The sequence below is a fragment of the Lissotriton vulgaris genome, chromosome 6, assembly GCF_964263255.1.
Source record: "Lissotriton vulgaris chromosome 6, aLisVul1.2, whole genome shotgun sequence".
NCBI lineage: Eukaryota > Metazoa > Chordata > Amphibia > Caudata > Salamandridae > Lissotriton > Lissotriton vulgaris.
The window spans coordinates 1,284,697,517-1,284,724,530 of NC_141694.1; the positions used below are offsets into that span (position 1 = coordinate 1,284,697,517).

A 27,014-nucleotide genomic window follows, 5' to 3' on the forward strand; every position below is an offset into this window, starting at 1 on the left:
TAGGGTTTAAGATAGTACGAGTTTCTTAGATAAGGTTTCCTGCCAACATTATTAACTGTTCCAAATCAAACACATTTACTTGGACTGAATATGTGGCAATATAAATGTCTGCATCAGTGCAATTTATTCTGAGTTGCATCTTCCAACTATGGTTATAGGGTGGAAATTAAATCCTATAAACAGTGCTTATATTAGGTGAGCTTGACAGGTACATGTTTGAGAGAACCTGTAATGGATAACCCTTTCCTTCTTTTGTTATTTTCAGGAGCGTGTACAAAAAACCTTTCCTCATCCAATTGATAAATGGGCAATTGCTGATGCCCAATCTGCAATAGAAAAGAAGAAACGAAGAAACCCGTTATCACTTCCAGTGGAGAAAATACACCCTTTACTAAAGGTAAAGTTTACAAATAGGGAATAAATTAACATTTTATTTTCCGCAAAACTGGTAAAATGCTAAATGTATTTGTTTATTTAGAATATGTATATAGTACTGGCTTATCCGAGGGGTATCATAGTGCTTTACAGCAATGTAAACTACAGATATCAGACAGTCACAATACAATAATAGCACAGTCTAGACAGTGTAATAAAAGTACAGTTTCGGTGGTTAGTCATTCTCCTTTAGTAATAAAGTATTATGATTGCAGACTTGGGCGTCAATTCGTTGTGTATGCCTTGCTGGTGGGGTTTATGTAACTAAATGAGGATTCCACGAGGGACAGAGCTGCCGGTTGAGGAGAAATTGTTTTAGTTGCCTCTTGAAGCTCTTGAAGGAGGGGTTAGTTCTAATATGTACTGGGAATGAGATCCAGATTTCGAGGGCATTGCCTGCGAGAGCGAGAAAGGGCTTTTTGTTAATGTCATTTGGGGAAACTGAAAAGGAGTGTTGGAGCTTCTTCGGTTTCTAGATTGTCCTGGTTTAGTGAGTTTGGCTGTGAGGTAAGCTGATTTACCAATGTGTAGGGCTTTGTCGGTGAGACAGGCAGTTTTGAAGCAGCAGCATGTTTTGATTTGTTAGCACTTTAGGTTTGCTGTGGTGGGGAGATGTGATTGTGTTTCTTTGCTCCTGTGACCATTCGTGCTGCTGCATTTAGGGTGGCTCTCGTGGGGACTACATGTGCTTTGACTGAGGATGTGAGTCTGGCATTTCAATAGTCTAGACAGAACTAGTGCTTGCATTGCGTTTTTTAGGTCATTTGGAGTTAGGAAGGGCTTGATTTTGTTAAGGAGTTTTAAGATACAAAAAAGCTCCCATTGCAGTTGACCTTGTGTATGAGCTCAGCTAGAGTAAGCTTGCAGTTCAGGACGTCTAGGTTATTTAGCCATTCTTGGACCTGTGGTGAGTGGCCGTGGTTAGAGAAGATCAGAATTTCAGTTTTCTTTCTTGTTTGAGTTTGATGAGGTTGTGTGAAAGCCAGTTTTGTACTTTTAAGAGTGTGGTGTTAAGTCAGCAAATGCCGTTCAGAGAGGATGCTTCTAGGTAGCTCTGGGTGTTATCAGCATAGAGGTTAAGGGAAATATTTGCATGTCTCAGAATTGTGGTGGGGGGCTCCATGTACATGTTGAAGCGTGTCGGAGGCAGAACTTGCCTTCTAGGACACTTAGTTGATGGGTAAAATGTTGGACATAGAGTTGTTGATTTTTTATTAGTTTGGATCGGTTATGCAGAAATGAGATGAACCATTGCAGAACCGTGGCGTCTGCTCCCATTCGTTGTTTCAGGGTGTCCAAAAGTAACTTAAGGCCCACAGTGTTGAAAGCCGTTAATAGGTCTAGGAGGGCAGACAGGCAGCATCTGTTCGTGCCGAAGGATTTATGAATGTCACCTGTTATATTCAGTATAGCTGTTTCAGTGCTGCATCCCTTCCTAAAACCTGACTGGTGTGAGTTGAATAGTGTATTGGAGTCCATGTGGTGGTTGAGTTGTGGAAAGAACACATTGCTCAAGAATGTTTGCTAGGAGGAGAAAGGTTGGTGATGGGTCTTGGGATTGTTTGAGTCTGTCTGTTTTTTTTTTTTTTTTTAAAGAGTATTTATTTGCCCTTGTTTAAGGCAGTCGGGCTTCAGCCCATTGTTCAGGGAGCTGTTTATGATCTTGGTCCATAGACTGCTTAAGGTGAGGTTAAGGCTTTTTTGCCAGGGAAGCCGGTAAAGGGTCTTGTAGTGGGAGTATGGCTTGGATTTGGCAATCACTATGGTGATGTGAGTGATTTGAAAACCTTCTAACTCTTGGGTGCGGAGTAGGGCCTTGGGTTTTGTTTGATACTGGTAGTTACTGGGGGAGGGACCTCAGTTTTGAAAATCAAGGAGTGATCTAGGATTGGGTTTACCTCCGTTTTGCGGGAAGGGTTGCTGCGGCGAGTCTGTGGGTGACAGTCCAGGGAGAGCTCGATTTTTGTGATTTTGTTATTGAACATTTTTGCCAAGTTGTCGCAGTGTTGTTTTGAGGGAGGGGGGATTCTTTGGTAGGTTTAGAGGTTTGTTGTATGGCAATAAAAAGTCCTTTGGGGCGTTTTTATTTTCTTTGTCTACAACGTTCCAGATGAAGGTGGTTTTCTCTTTGAGGTTGCATTTTCTTTGGAGCTGGTAAAGGAGGGTTGTGGCTAGGTTAGCTCTCCAGAATATATCAGCAACTCTTACTTGTAATCTTTCAGAGTTGAGGTCTTTGTTGAGCCAGGATTTTGAGGTGGTTTGTCTGCCCTTTTTAGTTTCAGGGGTGCTTGTGGTCTAGGGCAGTTGTCATTGTAGAGGGTAGTGAGCTCATCTGTATTGTGGTTGTCTATGGTAGGTGGGAGTAGGGATGACATTTTTCTTCCAGGGCAGCTAGAGGGATTAGATTGAGGTTTCTGCACCATTGAAAGGTTTTCCGAGATCAGTTGGGAGGCACTGCCACTTGGTTGGTGTCAAACAGAATAATGTGGTGTTCTGACCAGTCAATTTGGAGAACGTTGTTTATGCTTATTAATTAGATTTGGACTGTGATAGTATCTAAAGTTGAACCTCTGTTCTGGATTTGTCCCTTGCAGTGTTGGGTAAGATCTTTGCTGAGTAAGAGTTTGTTAAATGACTGTATTAACGTGTCCTTCTCGTTATTCCAGTGGAGATTGAAGTCACCTAGGATTATGTTGTCAGAGTTAAGAGAGCAGTGTGTTAGTAGATCAGATAGTTGTTCCCCGAAAGTGGGCGTGTTTCCTGGTGGTTGGTAGATGAGATGATATTTTGTTAATTTTGTTGTCTTTTACCTTTAGGGTGGTGCTGAGTTATTCTAATGATGTATGTGAGAAGATGTTTGTTTCAACCATTGTGATGTTGTTGTTATGCACGATGGCTATGCCACCGCCGTAATGGTCTGTCCTGTCCTCCTTGAAGATGAAGAAACCTGGAGGGACTAGAAGGTCGATGATCGGATAGGATGAAACATTGAGCCAGGTGTCTGTGACAAACGTAATGTCAGTGTTGTGTTGCAGTATGGCTTCAGCCAACTCTGTTGCGTGTTTGGATGCTGATCTACAGTTTAAAAGCATGCAGTTTACCTTGCTGCTGGTAGCGTGTTTTTGGAAGGGGGAGGGGGTGCCATAGGTTTTTTGGTGCGTTGTGATGGTGGTCTGGTAACCCTTGGTGGGTTGATGTCACTGTCATTTCTGGTTATCACCTGGATGTTAGGGGTGGGGGAGTTCAGGGCTGCCCTACGATTGCACATTTTTTGCTAGATCCATTGTGTTTCTCATGGACACCTTGTGGCTCATTCATTTTGACCTGTGAGATTGGTTGTTGATAGGGGTAGTGTGCTAGCTGTTCGGTTGGGATTTGGAAGGCAGAGGGGGTTCGCTGATGATGTTGTGAGATGCAGGTGTTGGAGGGGCGGGGGGTCAGAGAATTTTTTGTTGTTGATAAAGATTTTGTTTATGCCCTAAGTTTCTCAGTCGAATTGTCTTTGAAGATGGGTTGGACTTTCAGCTATGGTATTCATAGGCATAGGGTTTCATGGGGGTACTTGAGTTGTTTTTTCATTCATTTTATTAAGTTCAGTCAGTCTGACCATAAATAACAGGTTCTATGTCGAGAGAGTGGTCCTTTTAAGGAGCAGGTTAGCCTGTGCTTGTTAATCAGGGCTGAGGGGGTTGTGGGTTAATTGTGGTGTGTGTTGTAATACCACTTGTATCGTCCTTTTTGTTGACTATGGCGTGTGCGTTCAATGTGTGTCCTTGTGTTTTCTTGGTTATAGTTTCGATGGTCTTTAAATGTAGGTTGGGGTCTCCAGGGGAAGGTAATTCTAGGTTAGTGTATTGTGTGGGAGGCGGGGGGCAGGGAGCGGTTGTTCATGGAGTTGTAGAGTTAAAGTCTGGAACTTGTAATGGTGTTATGACCAGCTATGGCTGATGTGATGTGGTTGGTGTAGCGGTCAGTGACTAGGGAGAGAGGAGTAGGAGTGTAGTCATGAAGGATAGGGTAGTGGTCGTAGGGGTGCATGACATAAGGGTGGAGTGAAGGTCGGAGGTGTGGATTTAGTGTGAGCTTCTGGTGAGAATTGTGTGTTATTCCCGCTGTGTGCTCTGGAGCACGGGATGGGAGGGGGTTAGATGGTTGGAGGGATGAGAGTCTGAGTTACGTAGCATAGGGAATTTTGTATTCAAATTGGTTCAGGTTGATGTAATTGGCTATTACCATGATTTAGCTGTTTCTGTATATTGTTATGGTAGCATTGAAGGTCGGTGAGTTGGAGATGAGCAATCTTTGACCGTAAGGGATGTTGGTGCATTAGTTCTGTAGTAGGGGATCTCTGTGTATAGTCATAATCTAGAGAATAGTCCCGCCCATGTGCGTGGACCCCGGAGCACTCAAAAATAATCTCTTACAGTGTCAAAAAATGCAGAAATGCATAGACACTTAAGAGAGAATTTAAAGACATATAATGCAGCCCCAAACAGGCTACACTGTCCAGTACTTCAGCTAGAAATTCCACCAAAAAAATCCACAAAACAGCAAAGCCTGTCCAGATTTTCATTTTCTTCAGTACAAACCCCTCTGGGAGATAGAGAGGAAGACCTGGACAGACAAGCCCCATAGGCTGCCATTATGTGTCTCAGAATAGGGTACTGTGCCTTTAAGAGAACTTTCCAGAACTTCACAGTATCCCAGAATGCCTTGCAGGTCTCCCTTACTTTCAGTTCTTTTTTCCGGCTCCTGCTAGCAGGACCCTGGAGCATTGAGCTCTCCCTATTCAAGGGTTTTTGTTCTAAAATCGTTTTTTGTGTACTTTATCTGTACATTACAGCTTTCTTCTTGACTTTTTGGCACTCCTGGGTCGAAATAATGCCTGCATTATTTGATAAATGCCCAAAGTGCTCCAGGAAGAAGGCCAAGACAGATCCTCATGAGGTCTGTATCCTCTGCCTTCCCTCTTCCCACATCCCTGAGGAGTGTGAGATCTGCCAGGGTTTCTCTGGCAGGACCCTGAAAGACAGAAAGAAAATCAGGCTTCAGGGACTAGAAGAAAGGAGACAGAAGGCGCAAGGTGGGTCTGGAGGGGCTTCCTCTGCCCATGCTGAGGCCCCTGGGGGGCTCCCCGGGGGCAGGAAGCCCAGCACACGTCCCCATTCTCCGTCTGGGTCGGTGGCACCTTCCAAGACGTCGAGGGGGAAGTCCAAGGCCAGCTCCCCTTCTCCCCAGGGCTCTGGGTCGAGAAAGCGTCGACGTCGAGGGACCTGCACAGGCCGCCGTCGGACGCGGAGACGGTGTCGTCGACGCTGTCTTCGACGTCGAGCGTTCGTCGTCGACAGGACCGGCGTCGACAGGATCGGCGTCGACGCACGCCGCCGAGGCAATACCGTCGATCGCCTTCCAGGCACAAGACTTCATCGTCGTCGAGGGGATCCTCGTCGTCGAGTCCGCCGTCGACGCAGAAGCACTCGCCGGCGAGACGGAGGCGTGCCCCGTCTAGCGAAGGAGGTCGTCGTCGTCAAGGTCGACGTCGAGACACCACAAGTCGCCGTCGAGGCGGTCGCCGTCGAGGCGCAAGCGGTCGCCGTCAAGACACAGGAGGTCGTCGTCGAGATGGTCCGGGTCGACGTCGAGACACGCGAGTCGCTCGACGCCGAAGAGGAAGCGGCGGTCGACGCCGAAGGGCCGCTCGACGTCGAGGGACCGGCAGTCGACTCCTGGACACCGGTCGACGGTGCCGGATGCCCGTACTAAGCGGCCTGAGGCTGTGGGGGGCTCCCCTCAGCCCGGGACGGTTGGTGGATCACCGGGATCGGTGCACTCGGAGGTTTACACTCCAAAGAAGTCCGTTCCACCTCCTCCTCCGTTGCCTAGAGGCCCGCGTCCGAGGATGCCTACACCTCCTCCGTTGCCTCCTCTACCAGAGAAGCCTCCACCGGTCCCACCAAGGTCGGCCTCGTTGCCTCACCTTCCGACCCCTCCCAAGAAGACTCCGAAGTCTAAAGAACCGCGTAAGCCCAAGTCAGCCACCCCGGACAGGCCAGTGGACCGGCCTAAGCCCAGGAGGTCGAAGTCTCGCTCCAGACGGAGAGAACGATCGAGGAGCAGGCGTAGGTCCTCCACTCATTCCAGGCGACGCCATAGGAGGCACAGATCCAGGACGGATACATCTTCCAGGACTCGCTCCTATTCCCCGACTCTGTCCGACTCCCCGGACACTAGGGTGTCTCCCATCGATGACATCGGCACATTCCAGGATGTTCTCCTGAGGGGGGCCGCGAAGTTGGGTATCACGGTGACGGCTCCCACACCTACGACGTCCGTGATATTCGAGACTTTGCACAAGAAGCACCTGTCTCGCCCTCTGTTGCCCTTGGTTCCGGGACTGGTTGAACCGGCACAAGAGTTATTTCTTACGCCTGCGGTGGTCAGGGCCGCTCCTTCTAGGCTCTTGAAGAAATACAGGGCACCGGACTCTGACCCGGCCTTCCTGAGGATGGATTCAGTCGCCGACTCAGTGATCGTGACGGCGGCCAGGAAACAGCACTCTACCTCCCCGTCCTCCACCGTACCTCCGGACAAGGAGAGCCGCTGGATTGATTCGGCGGGAAGGAAAGCATGCGGGACCTCTTCCACCACAATGAAGGCTTCCAGCGACTCGGCGCTATTGGGTTGATATGACCGGTCGCTTTGGGACTCCATGGAACAGTTTGCGGACCTTGTGCCGCGCGACAAGAGGGAGGATTTCATGGAGATCGTCAAGGAGGGGATGCTGGTTTCGAACCAGGCCATCAGTGCCGCGGCGGATATTGCCTTGTTGGCGGCACATGGCTACTGCCACGGCATCAACCAACGCCGCCATGCATGGCTCAGGCTTACATCCCTCAAGCCCGAGGCGCAACAGCGAGTGGCCAATCTGCCGTTTTCCGGGGACACGCTCTTCGGAAAACACGCCGATGACGAGATGGCCCGGATGAAGGCCGAGGCAGAAACCCTGACGGCAGTGGGCCTGGAAAAGCCCAAGGACAAGAAGCCATACCGCCAGTTCCAACGGCGGTTCGGTTCACAAGGGAAAGGCAGAGGACAGTCTTCCGGACAACAGCAGCAGCAACAACAGCAGCAGTTCCGAAGGCCTTTCCAAAAACGTCAGAGGGGTAGAGGTGGACAGCAGCCCTCTACCGCGAACAAGGGCCCGGCCGGGTCTCGACCCTGAGCGGTTACTTCCCCGTCATCCGTTACCCACTCCGGTGGGGGGGAAGCGTTCAATCTTTCCTGGCAGAGTGGAGAAAAATTACTCAGGACAAGTGGGTGCTGAATATTGTTTGCAATGGATACAGTCTTCGGTTCATCAGCCCTCCTCCAGCGGTCCCTCCGGTCAGCTCGCAGTATCAGCTGCGCGAGCTCCAGGCGGAGGCCGATATCCTGTTGAGGAAAAGGGCGATAGAAGACGTACCTCTGTCTCAAAGAGGAAGAGGCCTGTACTCCCGGTTCTTTCTGGTTCGCAAGAAGGACAAGAACGAGTTCCGGCCCATTCTGGACTTGCGGCAGGCAAACAAATGGATTCGCAGGGAAAAATTTCGCATGTTGTCGTTGCATCAGATTTATCCTCAGCTGCAACGGGGGGACTGGCTTTGTGCCATAGACCTACAGGATGCGTACTTCCACGTGCCCATCGCGCACAAGCACAGGAAGTTTCTGCGATTTCAAGTCGGCGCCAATCATTACCAATACACGGTACTACCCTTCGGACTGAAGTCTGCACCCAGGACATTCTCGAAGTGCATGGCAGTGGTAGCGGCACACCTACGGAAAGGCAAGGTGTTTGTCTACCCGTACCTGGACGATTGGTTGATCAAGGCCTCCTCCTTCTCGGAAGCTCAAGCAGACTTCCAGAAGACGTGCGTTCTCTTGAACAGGCTGGGGTTGCACATCAACATGTCCAAGTCTGTCCCGATCCCGGTCCAGTGCATTCAGTACTTGGGAGCCTCCATCAATACGCTGTCAGCAAGCGTGTCTCCTTCGGAGGAGCGACGGAAATCGATCCTTCGGAAGGCTCAGGCTCTTATGACCGCTCCATCTACGACAGTGAGGACGGTGTCTTCTCTACTGGGGTCGATGGCCTCTTGTATCTTCCTCACTCCTCATGCACGGCTACACATGAGACCTCTACAGGAGTGCTTGGAGGACCAATGGGACCAGAGGAGGGGATCTTGGGACGACAAGATACACCTGTCTCTGCATGCTCTTCAGTCTCTGAAGTGGTGGTGCTCAGCGGAGAATCTCCTCAGAGGGGTTCCCTTCCACAAGGACATTCCTACTCAGACAATCGTGACGGATGCTTCTCTCCAGGGTTGGGGAGCGCATTCGGGAGACTTACAGATCCAAGGCACGTGGTCTCAGGCGGAATCCACGTATCACATCAATTTCCTGGAACTCAGAGCTGTTCACTTGGCACTGAAGGCCTTTCATCCGTCCTTCCGGACCAACTCTTTGCTTGTGCAGACGGACAATACAACCACCATGTATTACCTCAACAAGCAGGGGGGGTCGAGATCGCGCACCCTGTCTCGGGAGGCGCAGACGATCTGGCACTGGCTTCTGGCAAGAGGATTGACGATAACGGCTACCCATCTGCCAGGTGTGCAGAATGTTCAGGCGGACGCACTGAGCAGGCTGATTCAGGAAAACCACGAGTGGGTCATAAACGACGACGTACTAGGAGAAGTCTTCGCAAGGTGGGGAACTCCAGACATAGATCTGTTCGCCACCGCCGAAAACAGCAAATGCCGAGACTTCGCCTCCAGGTACTACCAGCAAGGGACGCTGGGGAATGCACTCTGGATCAACTGGTCGAACAGCTTTGTTTACGCTTTTCCGCCCATTCCCCTGATTCCAGCGGTGCTCATCAAGCTGTCACGGTCCAGGGCACGGATGATCCTGATTGCCCCGGAATGGCCCAGACAGTGGTGGTTCACGGACCTTCTACACCGGTCCCTCCTTCCGCACATTCGGTTGCCGTGCAGGCCGGACCTTCTCACGAAGTTCGGGGGGCAGATGGTGCACCCCGTCCTCTCGTCCTTGAGTTTGGCGGCATGGCTCCTGAGGTAGTGCAATATGGACATTTGAATCTACCTGCAGATTGTATGGACATACTGAAGGAGTCTAAGAGGCCCTCCACTCGAACGTCCTACGCTTACAAGTGGAAGAGGTTTTGTATCTGGTGTGTGTCCAGGAACTTGGATCCTACGACGTGCAAGGAAGATGTCATCCTTCCCTACCTTCTACATTTGCCGCGATCTGGCCTTAATGTTCACTCTATTAGGGTTCATCTCGCTGCATTGACTGCCTACAGGAAAAGCCCTTCACAGACTTCCTTCTTTCAGATCCCTGTGATCAAGGACTTTTTGGAAGGCTTGAAGAAAGTGTTCCCTCCTGTCAGGCTCCCTTCGCCTTCATGGGAATTGAATGTGGTGCTGTCCAGTTTGATGAAGGAGCCTTTTGAACCCATTCATAAGGCTTCGTTGCAGCACCTTTCCTGGAAGGCGGCGTTCCTCGTGGCCATTACATCGGCCCGCAGGGTGAGTGAAATTCAGGCACTGTGTTGTAATGAACCTTATACTGTATTTCATGCTGCTAAGGTTGTTATGCGGACTCACCCTAAATTTCTTCCCAAGGTTGTTTCTGACTTTCATGTCAATCAAACAATAACTTTGCCTACGTTTTTTCAGAATCCCTCATCTCCAGCGGAACGTTCCTTGCATTCCCTGGATGTTCGGAGGATGTTGAAATTTTATCTAGATAAGACCAAAGATGTACGTAGGTCAGACCAATTGTTTATCAATTACGGATCAGTCAGGACGGGTCTTGCGACCTCTAAGCAGTCCATTTCTAGGTGGATTGTGTCCTGCATACAACTATGCTACCAGAAAGCTAATAAGACCTTAGGAGGTAAGCCTAAGGCTCATTCCACCAGGGGCAAAGCTGCCACGACAGCCTTGCTCCGTAATGTGCCGATTGCAGAGATCTGCAAGGCCGCCACTTGGAAGTCGGTTCATACCTTTGCTAAGCATTACTGTCTGGACGCTGATGCCAGGGCAGATGCTCAGGTGGGACAGACTTCGCTGCGGAATTTGTTCGCACAATAGTGGTGTTGGTTCTCTTTTCTCCACCGCCGCTTTGGTGTGGGGATGGGCTTGCCATTCTATTCACTAGATTATGACTATACACAGAGATCCCCTACTACAGAAGGAGTAGTTTCTTTTCTGTAACTCCAGTTCTGTAGTAGGGGTATCTCTGTTATAGTCATAAGCGCCCGCCCTCCTCCCCGGTGGAGAGAGATATTCATGTGAGAAATGCTACAGGTCTGGCGTGTTACGCCTTCAAAAAGAACTGAAAGTAAGGGAGACCTGCAAGGCATTCTGGGATACTGTGAAGTTCTGGAAAGTTCTCTTAAAGGCACAGTACCCTATTCTGAGACACATAATGGCAGCCTATGGGGCTTGTCTGTCCAGGTCTTCCTCTCTATCTCCCAGAGGGGTTTGTACTGAAGAAAATGAAAATCTGGACAGGCTTTGCTGTTTTGTGGATTTTTTTGGTGGAATTTCTAGCTGAAGTACTGGACAGTGTAGCCTGTTTGGGGCTGCATTATATATCTTTAAATTCTCTCTTAAGTGTCTATGCATTTCTGCATTTTTTGACACTGTAAGAGATTATTTTTGATTGCTCCGGGGTCCACGCACATGGGCGGGACTATTCTCTAGATTATGACTATAACAGAGATACCCCTACTACAGAACTGGAGTTACAGAAAAGAAACTACTCCTTATTCATAAGTGATATGCCAGATTATTTCTCCAGTTGGCCTGGCGGGTAGTGTAAAAGATTAAATCGGTATTTTCTTGTCTTTTGGAAGTTTTGTAGTAGACGTCTGCTATGAGGGGGTTGTTTGAGTAACCTGGGTTTAAAGATTTTGGTGGCGTTAGTTGAGAGTTGAGGCAGGTAAGTGATGGAGAAAGAGTGTTGACTGTGGGGTTGTCCGGTTGTTAAGTTATGTTAAAACGACTTGTAGAGCGCACAAATACCAGAAGGAGTCTCTGCGCTGACTGCTCCTAGGACAAAACAATAGGCTAATTGTTTCCTGAAAGCCAATAGCATAGGAAGGGCTCCAATCTGAGGAGGAAGAGAATTCCATAACTTAGCAGTGGCAACCACAAAGCTTCGGTCACCCCAGTTGGTTCTATATGTTCTGGGGACGGTGAGCAGGTTTGCACCAAAAGAGCACAGGGATCTGCTGGGTGTATAGATCTGAAATGAGTTCTTCAGAAACACTTGCCCTGTGCTGTGGATCGTCTTATAGGCAATACACAACGCCTTGAATTTGATTCTACTTCTAATTGGCAGCCTCATTTAGTTGTCTGATCACCTTCGAAACAGAATCAAATTTAGGTGTGCCAGAAAGCATCCTAGCGGCTGCGTTCTGTACCAACTGGAGCTTATTTAAAACCGATTCCTGGGCATTGTTCAATAAGCTGTTACAATAATCCACTTTGGACATGACCAGAGCAGAGGTTATAGTCTTCCTAGCATCAACAGGAATGAAAGGGAACAGTTTCTTCACAATTCGGACAGTATAAAAGCAAGAAGAGACCACAGAGTTAACATGTCATTTGTAGGACAGCTTGTCATCTAGGACAACACCCAGAATTTTGGCCCTGGTCAGGGGCGGTCTCAGTTTATCTGGCCACCAGCGGGAGGACCAGACAGGAGATGGATTTCCAAAGACAATTACCTTGGTCTTGGAAGAATTCAGTTTGTGCCAATGTCTGGACATCCAAACGCTGATAGCTAGCATGACATTGTGAAAGTTAAGCGAGGCGTTTTCCCCATTCTTATGAATGGCGAGAACTATTTGGGTGTCTGCGTAAGACGTTGGTGTTAGGCCAAAGGATTTGTTCAACCCTGCCAGAATGGTAACATAAATGTTAAATAGCTTGGGACTGATGGATGAGCCCTGCGGGACTCCACTTGGGAGAGAGGTGGGAGAGTCGAAGTTGCCCAGTCTCACTGATTGATAACGTTTAGACAAAAAGGATGTCGCCAAAGAATTGGCCTTGTTCCTAAAGCCTAGATAGGAGATATGGTTAATCAGGAGCCCATGATCAACCGTATCAAAGGCTGAAGACAAATCTAGCAAAACAGTAGCAACTGCTCCTCCTTTTTCTAGGGCGAACCTTATCTCGTCGTTGGCTTTGAGCGCAGTCTCTGTTCTATGGCCTTTTCTGAAACCGAAGTGGGTTTCATCCAGCAGCTTTTTATCAGATATTTTGGGCCAGTTGATCATACATGACCTTTTCAGCAATTTTTGTGGGCAAAGGGAGACACGCATGGGCCGATAGTTATTAGTGTCCGCTGGGCCCAGGTTAGGTTTTTTAGTAGCGAAGAATAGACATTTTCCCATTGAGAGGAATATATACCCGAGATGCACAAGGTGTTAAAAAATATTAGCCAAGTTGACATCTATAAGGTCCGGAAACAGTTTCAGGACAGCTGGAGGACGAGGATCAAGAGGTGAACCGGATCTTGCAGTGCTCACCAAATCAGCTATTTGTTCAGAGGAGACCAGCGCGAATGTCCCGAAAGAAGGACTTTCATGTAGGTAGATGTTAGAATCTGACTGGTTCATGGCATCGAAGTAAGCATTAAAGTTTGAGTAGATTTGATCTACTTTAGTCTGAAAACCAAGTGCTAAAGAGTCGCAAAACGCTTGAGTCGCTAAGTTAGCATGGTTTCCAGCTAATTTGGACACCACCTGAAACCATTGTCTGATGGAGTCCTCTGCGGATTCTATTTCCGGTGTAAAATGGCAACTCTTCTCCTTCATTAGGAGGTGGTTGTAGTTATTACACCACATAAATTCCTCCGACAGACCAACATGTGGTCAAAGACAAGAGCGTCCTTGCATTCGAAAAGGGAAGTGTTAGTTGTGAGGATGGATGTCTAACTTCACCCAATGGTGATGAAAGAAGGCCATTCCTTTTTGTTTAGTTACCCACACACATCCTAGTGGTGTCATACTTCATCATCGGGTCACCCGACTCCTACAATTCGATGTGGGCTCAACCAACCACAGTATTGGGAGCTCTTTGCGATAGGTGAAGACCAGGGGGATCTAAAGATAAAAAACCTCTGACAGATCCCGGTCTGTCAGGGTCGTTGAAAATATAAAAGTTAGGGTCTGTAGGAGAGTTATGGTCCTATGACCCTAGGAAATCCACAAAATGAACCAGCTTCGATTCCACCGAGCTGCACGGCCACGTCAACATTTGAATCTAATGAATTAAATTCATGTGCTTAACTCTTTACTTTTCTCCAATTTTAACCATAACTTTTATTCCATACTTGTTATTGTGATAATTCAATTCATTTTGTTCAATCGTTTCTTCATGTGTGTATTTCGTTGGTATTCAAAAAGACTCCGGAGGTCAAAGATGGGTTCCACATGCCATGATTTATTAACGACAACCCAATGCATTTCGGGAACTGATTCCCTTCATCATCGGCATCTGCAAATGCAAACACAACAATGTTTCAATCAGCTATAGTAAAATGGTAAAACATTTCCCTTATATTAAAAAATGCACGAAAATCTGTGAATATCTACCAAGTGCATGGTAATAAACAGTAATCCCAGCATTACGAGTCCTTTCCACCCATTCCCAACACCCCCAGTATACTGCATCCTGGCGCACGCTCATTGTTCACCTAAGTTAAACCTGGAGCATGAATTCTGAGTTCATCCTCCCTCTCAATATGCTGATCAAAATAGCAATTTTACCGGCAGCGCGCATGCAAATGTAAACCGCTTTTGTGCTCACCATGACATACTGGTCACAACCAAAAATAATCATTACATCCTCATGGCACGATCTGTTATCCTCCCTTCACTGAGCGTACAGAGACGCATGTCACTCGGAAAATAACAGGATAAACTGTGTGCCTGCAAAAGGCTTCTTTATAATCACGCCCCTACTCACTCTAGATAATTGGCACTAGGGTCAGAACTCATGGCGACCTGCTCGGGGTCTTGGGAGAGTTCTGGCTGAGTGTCAGATACATGCTAATTAAGAACGGCATGGTCTATATTATTCCAGGATCTAAATTGGTTGGGGGGGCCCCAGTCCTGGTGTTCCAAGGATTGTGTTTCAAAAGACAAACATCGAATAAGACCGCGTGGTGATCGGACCAGGCCACTGGGAGGACCTCCTTTACGATCTGCTCATTATTATTAGGGGAACTAACTTTCTGAGAGAGTCCTACAGATTCTAGCTCAGTGATAAGGGATGCTGAGTCCCTATCGTCCATGGCCCCTAAGTGAAAGTTAAAATCCCCGAAAATAGTGCAACTTGTGTCACAAGAGGAGGTCTCTAATACATTTCCCACCAAAGATAGAAAGCCTCCCTCGGGACCGGGAGGACGATAAATAGGAATCCCTTTGAAAGACTGATGTTCCAACAGCGTTATGTTAAAGCTAAGTGCCTCACAGACAGACAGATGAAGGGAGCATCTCACCTTTTTCTGATAGGGTGTCTCCATATAGAAGTGCCAAACCTCCCCTTCTTTTCTTATGTCTGTCCAATCTGTACACTGAGACAGCAGCAGGGATGGCTATGCAGAAAATCAGGGCCTGCCGAAAGGTCAGCCCATATCTCCTTTATAAATAAGAGATCAAGTTAATAGTTATCGATCAGTTCGGCTATCTAATATTTGTGCCTAGGAAGAGAACGCGTAGTAAAGTCAGCCTGGACCCTATTGAGTCCATTATTTTTGTGAAAGAGAACGGTACTGACGGTGGGATGTGAGTGATCAAACTGTGCCAAGTCTTGGGCCTCCAACGAGAAGCCACAGAAGGAGCAAGTTAGTTTGGTCCTCTTATGGTCCGCTATATTAAAACACGAACAAGCATGCTGGGAGACATTCGAAGGCTTGTTAAGGGCGCAAAGTTCCTTAAAGGTATAAAACGCCAAATGCTGCATCTTACATTTGGAAAACTGAGAAGGGGTCCTGGTGCTAGCCTTCGGCGTGCCATTGGTGCAGACGTGCTATATTGCAAATAGCCCTCCTGAACAGGGGGCATGTTAGAAGGCAGCTCCGGAGTGCGAGATAAGAATAGGGACAAAGCAAAAGAGTTTTAACTGGGTCCAGCAACCGCTGCAGGGCTCGTAGGCTCCCCTGCGAACACTGAAATTTATTTATGCGATTTTATATAGCGCAAACTTTACCCGAAGGTGTCAGAGCGCTTTACATAAGAACCAGTTGAAAAACATAAGGACTTAGGATTACATGCGTTACATAAAGGATACAAACGGGAAAAAAATTTGCAAATGTACAAGATGTAAAGTCACACAAGGAGGAGATACAAATGGATATACTCTGAGTCACATAGGAATGGTAGAGAGCACAACGGTCTACTGCATATACTAGTGATTAGAGTTATCCCTATATACATATATATACATACATAGTAGATTTCCTCAGGCAGAGTTCCATTAAGTGGGGTAGGAGGGGGGAACGTAGTCACAACACCAAGGGAGGGTGGAAGGGATTCGACGGCATGGAGAAAAGGCAAAACAGAGAGGGGAAGAAACATTTGAGGATCATCAAGGGGGAAAAGAGGGAAAAGGGTAAAAGACGAGGGAATGGACAAGATGACGGGTCGGGGACCAGAGAAAAAAATGGCCAAGAACAGCAGCAAAATGGCGGGCAGGACAAAGGGAAAAGTAAAGAAGTCCATGAGAGACTGTGGTCCACAATTGCAGTGCCTCAGGTGTTTCCCGTACCGGGAGCTGTAATTATGGTCATACGATTCTCCAAAGCGTCTTATAGGAGTGCCCCTAGTCAAAATAAGGTGCCCTGTCCGGCCTGATGCCTGCTTGTAAAGGTGCACTCTGGTGCTACATGGAATCGAGCTCATCATGTGTGGTCTCTGCCATCTTGTAAGCAGGCAGACCTCGGGTCATCCGCCCTTGAGCCTCCGATGTCCCCCCTTGCAGTGCTATGTCAATCCTCAGGGTGACCACCGGAGCGAGCTCCCTGGATGCTCCGTGCTGTGCGTGGCCTCCGCTTCAATCAGTATTCAGCCCAAGTGTGCCTTTGTTGCGATGTCAGCCGCCGCCTGCCATCTTAAGGTCAGGCACTGTGTGGGGGCACTACTCCGGTGCCCCGGTCCGCCCCGCAACTGCCCTCCAAGTCTGGCTCACCGTTACAGCTGGTGTGCGCTCCGTTACAGCACCCGACGGGCGTTCTCTTCCCAGATCGCCGCAGCCCGCCGGTGCGCTCCCTGTTGCACGTGCGTCTAGACACACACCGCTCTGCTGACTATGCCCTCCTGACGACCCTCATAGGTCAGGGTCCCTCCGGTTATTTTATGGCGAGGGCTAGTTATGCCGATTACCTCAGGCGCGGTCCGTTGCGGCCATTCCCTGCTGTTGCTGCCAAGATGGCGGTCTTTGTCCACGGCGTCCACAGATATCGCCCACCGTTACAGTCACCACTGCTCCACTTGCCCTGAAACTCAAGCCAGACATGCTCAGGGGTATCGCACAGCAAAAGTCCCCTCTATTGCACAGTCTGTAGGCTGAATGACGGCGGTATCCCTCCGAATAGGAGACACAGGTTGGGAGCCAAGGCGAATCACCTCCGCCTCGGCTCCGCCTCGCAATCGGCTGCGGATTTGGCGGTTCTTTCCAATAGTACAGAGTTTTTTGCTGGACAGAGGGACCTATATTCAAGGCTGTATATGGATGCCGGGTCTGGGAAGTGAATATAAACTACTTTTTTAATTGCGCCTTGGAATTTACATTTGGCAAGAAGACTATTGCTCTTTGTGAAAAACGGACTAATCGAGAGAAGAGAAATATAATTGGATAGAACCTGTCAGAATATTATGACATGGACCATATGAAACATGGGACCCATTCTTTGCGCGTTTGAAGATGAAGTAAATGTAACTGTATGACCGTATCTGCGGTAAAGAACACTATATGCTCTGAAGAAGTTCTGTTTCCAGAACGAAACACGTTTGCTGTGATTGAACAAATAAAAAGAATATACAAAAAATCCCAAGAGGACGAATTGCATTTATTGGATGGACTGTACATAATTGTGCTTAATACATATACTATATTGTGTGGTGGTGCAACTTTAATACATTTTTTAAAGTATTCGTTTGACCCTGTGGTAAGGGTGGTGCTCTTGGACAGAGAACACTGTTAAAGGTTTGCACACAGGATTGTTTGGTTTATGTAAAGATGTGGTAAATATTTCTGTTTGGTGCCTCGTGAGAAATCGATCCACTGTCCAGTTCCTTGTGTTTATTGTTTTTTCCTGACCTTATGGATTTCTATCAGCCTGTAGGGTCTCCCGGTGTGGTCCACACCTTTCTCTGGCTTGTGTTAAGAACTTTTGCTTGAAGAAAGCTCTTGACTGAAAAAACACTTTGAAAGCTGTAGCATGTATTCCAGATCTTGGATAATTACAATGTCCAAACAGGAGCCCACATTATTTTTAATAATTCAGAGTGACCTTCCATTTGTTTTGAAGAACCTCTTCCTCCTAGCCTGCCAAAAATAACTATACTGGCGAAACATGCCAAAACTATCTGGCAAATTGTGTTAACTAGTTCTGATGTTTGGCTGACCTAAAAATCTTTTTGTACAGTGATACAGTTGCCAGACAGATCTTACCTTCCCCTATTCAGGGCAAAGTTACATGTGAAGGGTTGTTGGGATGGTTCAAGAAATAAGTAGGATGTGTCACCCAAGTAGTGGAGCCGCCTATCTTGTTAATATTCACCCTAACCATTTCTACATCAGAGGGGACTTTTCTGCTGAGCCACTGCTGTGTGCATTTCCACTATAAAATACAAACTACAGAAAAACAACTGGGGAGGGAATCGTAATCTCTGAAACTCCAGGTTAATTGGAAGTGCCAAGCCGGGACAAAAGGAAAGGAACAGGAAATAACATTAAAAAGATTATCACTTAAACACCTGGTGGTTGTCCTAGGCTCTCTACAGAAATTGTCTCAATCAAATCTATACTACTATTATAAAGAGAGAACTGTGTCCTTTGAGCCAGGTAAACTCGAAAAGTACACCACCAATCCAAACACCCAAGACATCTTTGAAAACCTCAGGGCAAGCAGAAGGACATAGGCTATATAAAAATAAAAAATATACGTTCTTTAAAAAATTTAGGAATGACAAAAAAAAAAGTAGTCCCTTGCAAGTAGCGCCAGCCGCGACGTGTGTGATGACATCGGGAGCGCGGGGAGGAGCGGCGTTCAGGAGCAAGAGGAAGAGCGGCGGACAGGTGGGGAGGAGCGGCGAGCGGCAGACAAGCAGCGAGGAGCGGCGAGAAGCGGAGGAGCAGTGGAGCAGTAAACTCAGCAGCGCGGGGAGGAGCGGCGGCTGAGGTAAGTGAAGCAGCAGCGGGTGCGCACCGAGGGACGGGCGGAGGGACGGGCAGGGACCATGAGTGCTCGCAAGCCTTTTTCTCAAAGTCGGGACGTCGGGGGAAACAGCGGACAAGAGCGTGGGCAGAAGCGGCCAGGACCGACAAAACCGGAGCAAGGAAACACTGTAAGTACGCTCTGCTGTTCACGGCCGCTCTGCTGCGCATCTCCTGCTGCGATGCTGCCCCCAGCCCCCTTCTGCCCCGGGCAACGCCGGGGCGGGCTGCTAGTTTAATTATAAAAGCAGGCTTCTCTCCTCGGGCCTGCATGTTGCTCTGTACTGGTCGCCCATCCGTGAGATGGCCAGAAAAGAAGGTATAGTATTCTCCGTTATTGCTACTGACTTTTGCAGTAATCTTCTGCTCCACTTATTCAAAGGACCCCCACTTCTGAAGTTTAGAAAATTCTTGAAACCATGACTTGCTTCCCTTTTAGTACAGGTTCTGCTTTGTTTTTCTCTAACTACTTTTCTAACTTCGGTGTATGCCTCACTTATTAATAAAACATAATGTGAATATTTTGTGGTACCAGCCGAATAAATATATTGAGATACAAAAGTAGTGCTACTTTTAGGGACCCGTCGCTTCAGAGAGTTCCATCTGCCTTGGCATAGGCAAAGTCCGCTGAGCACCCTAGCATATTTCCTGAAGTCTCCAGAGACCAGGTTTACTTTAATTTTGATTGCATGATACTCAGTCTCATTTCTTCCCTGACCTTGTCTGTTAAAGGAACCATCAACACATTGGACAAACTCTTGTGCAGGTGCGCCTTCAACCTTTTAGCACCCGTTAGTGAAGGAGCCTGGGAAAAATGACCTGGATGGATGAAACCAACAGACCCAGCAGCCTGGCCAAATGCTTGAGGGACAAACTGGGCGGACCACAGTTTAGCGCGGCTCGTGACAAATTTTTGCCATCTTCTTGGCAGGAAGACTGTGGGTGGATTCTCTTGAATCGATCCCAAAACAGAGGAAGCTCGTCACCAGTAACAACTTCTGTTCATTGATTACAAACCCCAATCTCTCCAGCAAGTCCATAGCCTATTGTAAGGATCTGAAGGTGACCCACCAGCGCTCGAGGGCACAGCTCTATCAGAAGGATGTCGTCCAGATAGACTATAAGTTGCACACCAATGCCGTAGAGGAACTCCAACACTGTTTGAACCTTGGTGAAGCTCCAAGGGATGGATGACAGACCAAAGGGAAGAGTTTGAAATTAGAAGACCCGATGACCCCAAAGATATTGCAAAAACCTGCGAGGGGGGAGGAAAAACTGGGACCGTGAGATAGGCTTCCTTGAGGTCCAGCCACACTAGTCAATCATCTTGTCACAGAAGATCGTGAAGGGGATAGATGCCTTCCATCTTCATTTGGCGGTAAACCAGCCACCTGTTGAAGTCTTGGATATTGATAAATGGCTGCTGACCTCTTTCCCTCTTCTCTGCCAGGAAAAGATAACTTATGAAACTGTTTGGATGCATGAATGACTGCACATGTTCCCCCTTTCTTTGGGAGCTCTGCGATTTCTTGATCGATCAAGGCAGTCTGAGCTTGCTAAAATACCAAAGGATTTGTCCTGACCTGTTGAACATGAGTACCCACAAACTCCAGACGGTAGCCCTGCACAGTCTGAATGACCCAGGTGTCGGCAGTCACCTCCCAACAATTGTCTTGCAACAATGCCAGCCACCCTCCCATTTTCAGTTGGGAAGAAAGGAGTGTCCTTACATTGAAACTTGGGAAGATCCTTGGGAGCAGCCTCAACTGCCTCCTCTGCCTCCATGGGTAGGGCTTCCCAAATCGTACAGGGTTTGGTACTGCTTTTGACAGGAGCCTTGGCCTCTATAAAACGTATCTGTGTTGAAGTGTTCGGATGAGCTCCCCCTTCCACGGCTGGCCCATGCAAAAACCTTTGATAAAACATTTTTCTTAATGGAGGCTTGTGCCTTGTCCAGGGAATTAAACAATTGCACGAACTTGCCTAACTCAGTAATAAAGTGTTCCCTAAACAAACCCTCTTGTGCAGTAGGACCCACCTCTGAGGCAGCTAGATCTCTCAGCTTCGGGTCTGCCTTGATAAGGAGGTACCACCTCAGTTCTGTGACATTGCCTATGGGGGATAACTACATATCTGGCCCAGTCAGAAAGCATCTAGGGGACCGTGATTACTTGGCCTCCTCGGCCATGTATAGGATTTTGGTGTTGGACCCTCTCACGTGAAACAGCTTATCTTGGCATGACCACCGGGAGCAGACAGTGCCTTTCTTAGGGTCCCTAATATACTCTATCAGAAAAGTTTTTATCTTCTCATTTATTTTGAGCGTTAGGGCCACCTTTTCCTCTAGTAAGGGACGGGAAGACACTACCCATAGGCAGGCTTGGACATCCTGGTCTAGTGGTTTCCTTAGGGAACTTGCCACATAGGTCTTCACCTTGTCACTGGGGGACCACATTGAAGACCTCGGGTGAAGCAGTTCATCTGGATCCAACGAATCCGCCACAAGGTCGTTCTGCGGAGAAGTCAGAGCGTGGCTGTGATGCATCATCTGCAGAAGGGTGCCATGGCCAAGAGGGGCCCTGATCCCAGTCAGAATCACCCTGGGAATCGTCCTCCTCTACATGGGTGGGATGGGAGGGGTGGAGGGGATCCGGATCAGGCAACTTCTGTTGTGTCTAGAAAAAAAGCCTTCTTGAGACACTCCAAGCGTCCTTATTGACGCCTTGGTCTATAGGATTCTTGACTGCTTGACGTTGAGACCTTGGACGTTCAAGCACCAATAGAAGGTCTTGCTGGTACACTGGTCACCTCCAAGGGTGCCAGCGTCGGACACTGTATCTAGAGCCTCACAAAATTTGTCGGTCAGAGGCAAAAAGGAGGTTGCCTCCTCCTCAATATATTTGGTCTTGGATTCCTGCGTGCTCGGACCTGTTGTAGTGCTAGGGGAACCTAGCTGGTTAGGTAGAGTCAAGAACTCAAGTAATTGGGATCTGCACCCTACTCAATTCTTAGAGTGCACAGCATGGGCCGGTCCCTGAGGTACTGTGATGGCCAAACGCCTAACACTGACAGCCCAATGGGATCCTAAATACACAAACCTTGCACTGAGGGCAAGCCTAAAGGCAGTTCAGAGCCACATTACAGTGAAAATAATCCCGATCAAATATTCCTCGTAATGTGGGGTTAAAGGTTTAAGCACCAACCCTGCATACTCACTCAGGGGCCCTGATGGATTAAATTGTACTTGCCTGCATGCCTGGCGACCGTGGCAGTCGCTGCACAGAAATTAATACAAGCGCCCGTTGTTACAGACCCGAATCAAGGGCACAAAGACTTAGTCTGCTGGGGCACAAGAAACACTGGCCAAGGCTCCGCGTTGGGCAGATTCCCCTTAATGTAAATGAAGCGTGCAATGCCTCCGGAGTCGGAGGCGCATCTCGCTGACCCACGAGCGCCCTCTAGTTGCCGGTGGCTCCCGGCGCAGACATAATGCCCCGTAGGAGGTGACCAGCATACACGCCGCGTGAGGAGTGCTGAAAAACGCTCCAAAGGCCCCAGAAAAGTTAAAAAAACCCCCCCCCCAAAAAAAACCACAATACACAGGAAATAATGCGCAACATACTAATTATTAATAACAGCACAACTAAACGAATAAAACCTCTCAGTACCTCTCAAATGTAAAATAGAGGGAAGACCCCTAACTGCGTGCTGCTGAAGCAGTGAAGAAAGAGGGGGCATGAACAGTGTTGATGGACGATGTGATGGGGATTGTTCATTGATTGGTGGTATTTTGATGTTCTGCTTTCCCTTAGATTCTTGGAAAAGGTAGTTTATTTTAAATGCACCCTTAAACAAGAAGTAGAGAAAGAAGAGCATAATCTGAGACTCCGCCCCTGACATTGAATTTGTGTCGAATATCTCCGTCCTCCTCATTCAGAAATGACACTCCATCCATTCACTAGCTTAGGTGCCATCCTCCATGTTTGCCAGAATCAAGGATTTAGGGAGTGAGTGTTCGAAATAGGGGTCTCTAGTTGGCAAGGGTTTGCACCTTTGTCCAAGTAGAGACCCTTCTTCCTTGTCAGGGTAAGGGAGTTGCCCTTTTAACCGCATCGCTGCTGCGGTGATTTTTGTGCTGTGCTGCTTCCCATCCTTTCCCATTGTTCATGACGAGCTCAGCTCGTCATCAGCACACGCCACCCGTGGCTGATGACGAGCTGAGCTCGTCATCAGCATCGAAGGGGTTAAAATTACCCCTGCTCACCCTTTTGGTAGCTTGGCACGAGCAGACAGGCTTATCGTAGCGGCAGTGTGTAAAACATTTGCACATAACCAACAGTAATACAGTGAAAACACTACCAAAGGACACCACAACAGCTTTTGAAAAATATCCAATATTTTATATACTTAAAACCACACCAAAACGATAAAAATCCACAATACAGTACTTAAAAAGGTGTATACTCTGCAACAATACTTGAAAAAATACAGTTTGTACGAGTTGGTAGCTCTATCCAGGGCTGGAAAAACAGTCTAACAGTTCCAGCTGACCGCGTCAGTATGGGTCAGCGAAAGCGTGAACAGACTCTGTATCAGTACCTTTCTCGTTGTGACGGACACGGGGGTGCGAGCCGGTCGTGCCAACCGTTGCGGTTGCGTTGTAAAATGAAAGCGGTGTAGGGTGCGGTGTCCTCTTGATGCGGTTCAAGCAGTGGCTTGGTGACTAGCGTCCAGATGATGTCAGTGAGACCAAGGCTTACGGTGCAGGGCGAGACTGTGCTCGATGCGGTCTGGCAGGTTGCAATGCAGGCGACGGAGCCGGTTAGCAGGAGCTGGCTTCAGTACGGCCAGACTGCTGTGTGGAACTAGGCAGTGCGTTGTGAAACTTGCGAGCGGTGCCTCCTGCCATAATGCGGTAACAGGTGTCGAAGTCAGCAGCAGCGATGGTGTCGGTGAGACCAGGATGGGGAAGTGAAGCGAGGTGGTGCGGAGTGTGGTGCCCACAGGTCACGGTACAAGTGGTGGCTCGGTGGCCGTCAGTGAAATCAGGGTTGCAGTGCAAGTTGCGGAAGGTGTGGTTTGTGGTGCTGTCAGGACACCGAGCCAGCGACGTTGTTGGTGATTGAGTCAGTTGCGTTTCCCTTCTCTGTGCCATCTGACACATCCCTTCCAGAAGCGGTACGCAGAGGTTGGTGAAGTCTTTGCAGTCTTTGCAGTCCCTGAAACTTCAGAACAGGAGGCAAGCTCTATTTCTGGCCCTTGAAGATACTCAATAAAGAAGTTGCAGAAAGTTCAATCCAGTCCTTTTGCTGCCCAAGACAGAAGCAGCCACTGCATGCCAACACAGCAAAGAACCCAGCAAAGTGGTAGTTTCTCCTCACAGCTTCTCCAGCTCTTCTTGGCAGTCTTCTTGGTCCAAAAGATTTCTAAAGTTCTGGGGTCTGGGCCCCAATATTTATACCTCAAAATCCTTTGTTCTCTGGAGGCAGAGAGTGTCTGTGCCCAGCCAGAACTAGTTCTGTCCTCTCTGGTGCCGTTTCCTGGCTGGAGGTGGAGACAGCATTGTCAGAGGCAGAACTGGCCCATTCAGGTGAGAGGAAATCTTCTCTAGGTCTATTAAGCCCATCCCTGGCCCATCTAGAGTCTCTGGAACCACAGTTCCTCCCCAGCCCCTGTCACCCCAGAGTCCGACAGTCAATCCCCAAACCCAGCAGAGGTATACTGGATGGCTAAGATAGAAAATATCTACTTTCTAAAAGTGGTATTTTCAAACACAGAATGTAAAAATCACCTTAATAAATGATGCATCCTTAGATTCTGAGTTCAGGCATACTAAACTTTACTTTTCTACCTTGTTCCCAGGGGTAGTTATGTTTATAAGATGTTGTAAACAAACTCCCCATTCTGTCCTATGGGAACAGGTAGCCCCACAATAGTGAAAAGCTAAATTGGCTGTAATTCACTATCCGGACATGCCACACACACGCCAGGGCATGTCCTACCTTTCACATACACTGCACTCTGCCCTCAGGGGTACCTTGGGCCTACCTTAGTGGTGACTAACCGTTAATGAAGGGGAAGGTTAGGGCCTGGCAAGTGGGTACACTTGCCAAGTCGACATTGCAGTACCAGACTGCACACAGGGTCTGCAATGGCAAGCCGGAGTTACATTTACAGGCTGCTTTTGTGGGTGGCTCAAACCGTGCTGAAAGCCCACTGACAGCATTTGATTTACAGGCCCTGGGCACACACGCTGCACTGTACTAGGGACTGACTAGTAAATCAAATCAGCCAATCATGGAAACACTAATCCATAATAAAAATTTACAACAGGAGCACTTGCACTTTAACACTGGACAGCAGTGAGAAAGTGTGCAGAGACACTAAACAAGCGAAAACAGAGTCAAAACTGGGAGGTCAGAAAGCAAAAAGCCAAGGGGAAAAACGCCAAAAGATGTCAAGTCTAACAGTGAGGTGCGCTGGGTTCAAAGAGTGGGCTTGACTGGAGCACAGAGTGGGCTTAAGGTGCCAAGATGTCTTGGTTATGCTTCTTTGGGTAAAATATGTCTGCTTTGGCACATTTTTACGAAACAGTCTTCTCTGTTGTAGTGATAACATGTGAACAAAGGATTTCAGGACTAAGTTGGACTATAGCTGATGAGTATTGCATTCTTCATGTTATATAAATAGTAGAAGAGTGCTTTAAACACATTTCTGTATATTTTTTGAAAATGTTTCTGCACTAATATTGGTTTAATACATGCTTTTGTTTTATTTTTGCAGGAAGTTCTAGGTTATAAAATTGATCACCAAGTGTCTGTTTACATTGTAGCAGTATTAGAGTATATTTCTGCAGATATATTAAAACTAGCTGGAAATTATGTAAGGAATATAAGGCATTATGAAATCACAAAACAAGACATTAAAGTGGCGATGTGTGCTGATAAGGTAGGTTCTCATTTCTCTATCCTACATTTATTTTGTTCATAATAAAAAGAGAATATAAAAAGTCTGTATCGATTTATCATTCAAATATAATAACTTCATGCCAGATGCCCATATTGTATCATGTTACATTTTGTAAGATAACCTCAGTTGTAAATTGTGCTAGGTCTATTCTCAACTTCGTAGGATTTTTTAAGGGAAAATGCAATTTCAAGTTTCAAAATCACTGAAAAAAACCTCTTAAAAGTTCTTGATCTTACTACAATTTTCTGCAGCCAGCTATACAATTGCTGTTTGATCATTTTGCATGTTGTAGGAGGTTGTATTTTTTTCAGCTAGGAGACCCTTTTTTTTAAAAAACTCCTGTAACTTCTGTCAGTGACCTAGTCTATAAAAAGTTATTCACAGCAGCCATATTCCTTTTATTTGTGCCACTAAATTATATCATGGACACTTTTTGTTTTTTCAAAAGCCATTCAAAAATTGTTAGGTGCCAAAGTTTCTAAAATGCAATCCTTTCTTGTGTCCGCAAACCTATGTTTTCATTATCTTTATCTTAGTTGCTCATTAAATGCTACTTTACTGTTCTCTACATTGAAGTTTTTTTTTTAATTCCTTCCATTTTTTTTAACATACATACTTTTTTTCTTCTTTGGACTCGGTGACTTGCTAAGCCTATATAATTAACATTAAGTCTAATTAGTCCTTTCCGCAATGCAAAATTCAGTGCTTAATATGGTATTTCAGTAGTGTGGACCTAGACCGAAGGCAGCTGTGCAGGGTCAATGAAAAACAAATGTCAATGAGTAATGGAAAAGGAAGCTGGGTTGTGTATGGTTAATATTTTGATATATAGAGTTCTTTACAAATATGCGTTGTCAAAGTGGGGGGTTCACAATACAGGAACAAAGCTGTAAGTAGTTTACAATAGACTATAGTTGTAACAGAAGGATTGCTTAGCCTGTCTGTCCTTTTTTTTTTTTTTTTAAAAAGCACAGCACCCTTTAGAACCTTCTCAACAGAGACTGTTTTCCTCAGATATTCTACTGCACATAGTGGGGGGAAGTCTCCCTGAGCTCTCCTCAGTTTTTCCTCCCGCTGTTTGGAAATATCTGATTC

At 47.3% G+C, this 27,014-nt stretch overlaps 1 protein-coding gene across 1 annotated transcript in view; it reads left to right on the forward strand.

Moving 5' to 3' along the window:
• Window positions 1-27,014, forward strand: part of SOS1 (SOS Ras/Rac guanine nucleotide exchange factor 1) — an 897,181-nt gene that overhangs the window by 189,881 nt on the left and 680,286 nt on the right. Inside the window, exons 3-4 of the mRNA XM_086927418.1 lie at window positions 266-397; window positions 25,734-25,898. Of these exons, the coding sequence (XP_086783544.1) occupies window positions 266-397; window positions 25,734-25,898 (297 nt within the window). The remainder of the gene's footprint in view (window positions 1-265; window positions 398-25,733; window positions 25,899-27,014) is intronic.